The following is a 3,481-nucleotide window of genomic DNA, read 5'->3' as shown; positions in this document are numbered from 1 at the left end:
CAACATTACTAACATTAACAACCAAAGTAAACACAAAGTACACTGTACATTAAGTACATTATATTTTTATACTCACCATACCAATACACAGACCTACAGACATAACTAAAATGTTTATTAAAATGTTACTGTCACCTTATCAAATATTTTTCTTCAGAACTCCTTTTCTTCAAAAGTGTTATAAACTTGTAGTGACTGTAGCCTGTTGCGCACCTCCCAGGAGGCTGTGCGCCGGTGTGTGTAAAGTGGGAGGGGTTTGTGGAGTCACTTGCCTCTAATTAGCCGCGTGCGCCGGTAAAGGAACTCAGAGGTGACTTGAGACAGGCGCGCGGACATCCCACTGGACTTCACCTGTGGGATGAGTTAACAGAGAGACATTCACAGTGAGTAAGGGAGCATTCAGCAGCGTGGCGTGCGTGAGGAGGCATAGTTGATCCTCAGTAAAAGCTTTAATTGCACTTTTAGAACAAACTCCAGAGGTTTGCGCAGAGACACGACAGAGGCGCACAGACAGTTTGGGGGCTCACGACTGGAGCGTGGCGCGTCCGACAAAACAAGTCAGCGACAGGACTTAGCAGACAGCCGCTGTGAGGATGATGTCCTATATAAAGCAACCCCATTACACCATGAACGGGTTAAATTTGCCTGCGCCCGGGATGGATGTGCTGCACACGACCGTCGCGTATCCCTGTAAGTACAAATAGAAAAATATACTTATTAAATTGTTATTAGTAAAACTTTGCTGTATGTATTTTTGATAGTAGAAATGTTTGACCTAATCTAAGGCTAAGCAAAACTACGCACAAAGATACTACGAGGTACTTCTGTGTAGATCTGTGAAACAAGGAGCGTTTTCTGTGCTGTTCTAAAGTTATCGTCTGCCCAAACAAATTCTAGTCTAGTCTTACTGAACAATATGTTATAATCACAGCGATACATGTCTTTTCTGTGTAGCCTGTTCGTTTATTAAAAAAAGATCGCTCAGTCATTGTCCTAAGTAAATGCTCCCCTATATTCATGTACAAATTAAACTTTACGCGCGTGGATATTTCCTCTGAAAACCCGAATTCTTCTCACTTTTTCCCCCTTTCCCGTATCATCAGCTCTAGTGTATTGCGTAATAGTGCCATCTTGCTTTTATTTATTTGATGACTTTATTTTTGAGTAGATATAGGCCTAACTTTATATGTTTACGACGATACAATGAGCGACAACATTTGATTTTGTTATGCTGATAACAAAAACGCTGGATTGATTATTGTTGTTGATGGTGTGATGTTTGTTACATACATTCATACATTCAGCCTTTATTTATATTGGCTAAGTAGGCTATATAAAATAAATAGCATCGAATTTTAATCATGGTTACTGGAAGTACTAATCTGGACCTTGGATACAACTAGACCCCCAAAATACCCTGAAATAGACCAATGAAACTAACGCGTTTGTCTCGGATGTGCAGCCACTCCGCGGAAGCAGCGGAGGGAGCGCACCACTTTCACCAGGACTCAGCTGGACATCCTGGAGGCCCTCTTCTCCAAAACACGGTACCCTGACATCTTCATGAGGGAAGAGGTGGCCCTGAAGATCAACCTGCCAGAGTCACGTGTGCAGGTACAACACAGTGGAACTGTGGAACCACTTACATCAGAATCAGAGAGAAGAACATAGGCCTTTCCTCTCCTACTGCCTCACTGCCTACTGCCTCCTAAAGCTTCATGTACTCATAATGCAGACCAGTTAATTAAAGCCACCATGAGGGCTAGAGCCAAACATGAGCACCCACAAATTTGGATAACCTCTGACTACCTTTACACCTTGTTACATACTGTATATATATGTGTGTGTGTGAGTGTATATCTATACTCTTGGGACCTGATATATCTTGTGTTTTCTGATGCCAGGTGGTTTAAAAACCGTCGTGCCAAGTGCCGTCAGCAGCAGCAGCAGAGCACGGGACAGTCCAAGCCGCGCCCCCCTAAAAAGAAGTCATCTCCACCTCAGGAGCCCAGTGTCCCGGAGCCCCTCCAGAACCCGGCAGGTTCCTACAGTCCCACCTCTGCTCAGTCGGGGCCCACCCTGGCCCCCAGCTCCAGCACTGGCAACACCTCAGTGTCCATCTGGAGCCCGGCCATCTCGCCCCTCCCAGACCCCCTGGCCTCGGGAGCTCCGTGCATGCAGAGGCCCTCTCCTTACCCCATGAGCTACGGACAGCCCTCGGCCTATGGCCAGGGCTACGCCAGCACCACCTCCTACTTCACAGGCCTGGACTGCAGCGCCTACCTGTCGCCCATGCACTCACAGCTGTCAGGCACCGGGGGAGCCCTCAGTCCCATCACGGTGCCCTCTATGGGGGGGTCCCTGAGCCAGTCTCCAGCCTCTCTCTCCTCACAGGGTTACAGCACTGCCTCTTCTCTGGGCTTCACCTCCGTCGACTGTCTGGACTACAAAGACCAGCAGGCCTGGAAACTGGGCTTCACCACCATGGACTGTCTGGACCACAAAGATCAGAACTCCTGGAAGTTCCAAGTCCTGTAGAGCCAAAACTAAGTGTCAACATTTTTCTGAAACAGCCCTTTGCCAGCAGTGTGATCTTGCATTATTATTTTCATGTAGTATTAATTTATTGAAATTTTTTTTTTTTTAGTTTTTTTGTATCTGTTCCTCTGTAGAGATGAATTTAGTTAAAATGGTTTGAAGATGAAGGGACCAATGACTGCCTACATCCTGACCCTCTATTATAGACACAAACGCCTTTAAAAGTTTGTACAGACTGAAACGCACCAAACCCTCTCTTCTTTGACTGTGACAGAACAACAGTGTACTTATGTACTTCAACATAATGTTTAAACTCTTTGTCTCAATGGAGCGCTGCGGTAACAGGAAGGAGCCCTGACATTCCATCAGCCTCCTCTTTCCTTTTACTCTAGATATTTATTATGATTTGTGCTCATTTAAGTTTGTCATTTTGACTTGTGTTTCTTTGACAGTCAGTAGTTTTACATCTCTCATCCTTCTTTAAATGTGTAGTTGAGTGTCATATTTATATTGTTTCTAACTTATTGATAGTTTATTGATAGTTCTGATCAGGTTGTGTGTAGTAGTGTGAACATGGATAAGTCTACTATAAGTCTATGGGTGGTACTGTCAGTATTGAGCTGGTACAGAGAGGATGTGAGGTGGCCCGGTGGTCAGTCTGGACCCTCATGTCACACAAACTCAAGGCTCTCACTGCTCCATCTTGGTTATTTTAGCTCATCTGTTTCTGGGAGTGCTCCAATCCTCTTAACCTCCCTTCAGCAATGCACTAAGTGAATTAGTTAGGATTATTGCCCTCTCCCCTATGTCTCTATAACTAGAACCCATCTCTTCTGTCGTCCTTATATCTTTACAGTTTTCTTCATAGCATTTTCTATTTTTATTCTCTTTTCCTACCTCCTCCTTTTTCTGCTTCTGATATCATTTTGGTTGCCTTTCGCTT

The 3,481-nt window shown here is 44.7% G+C and overlaps 1 protein-coding gene across 1 annotated transcript; it reads left to right on the top strand.

The window, feature by feature from the left end:
* The first annotated feature begins 593 nt into the window (after window positions 1-593).
* On the top strand, window positions 594-2,538 carry crx (cone-rod homeobox). Its single transcript, XM_055148586.1, has 3 exons — window positions 594-690; window positions 1,463-1,616; window positions 1,905-2,538. The coding sequence occupies exons 1-3, from the start codon at window positions 594-596 to the stop codon at window positions 2,536-2,538; spliced, it is 885 nt and encodes a 294-aa protein (XP_055004561.1).
* The last annotated feature ends 943 nt before the right edge of the window (window positions 2,539-3,481 follow it).

Source organism: Boleophthalmus pectinirostris, unplaced genomic scaffold, assembly GCF_026225935.1.
Source record: "Boleophthalmus pectinirostris isolate CB_2022bp ecotype Guang Dong unplaced genomic scaffold, ASM2622593v1 HiC_scaffold_12, whole genome shotgun sequence".
Classification (NCBI taxonomy): Eukaryota; Metazoa; Chordata; class Actinopteri; order Gobiiformes; family Gobiidae; genus Boleophthalmus; species Boleophthalmus pectinirostris.
This window is presented reverse-complemented; position numbering and strand designations above follow the sequence as displayed.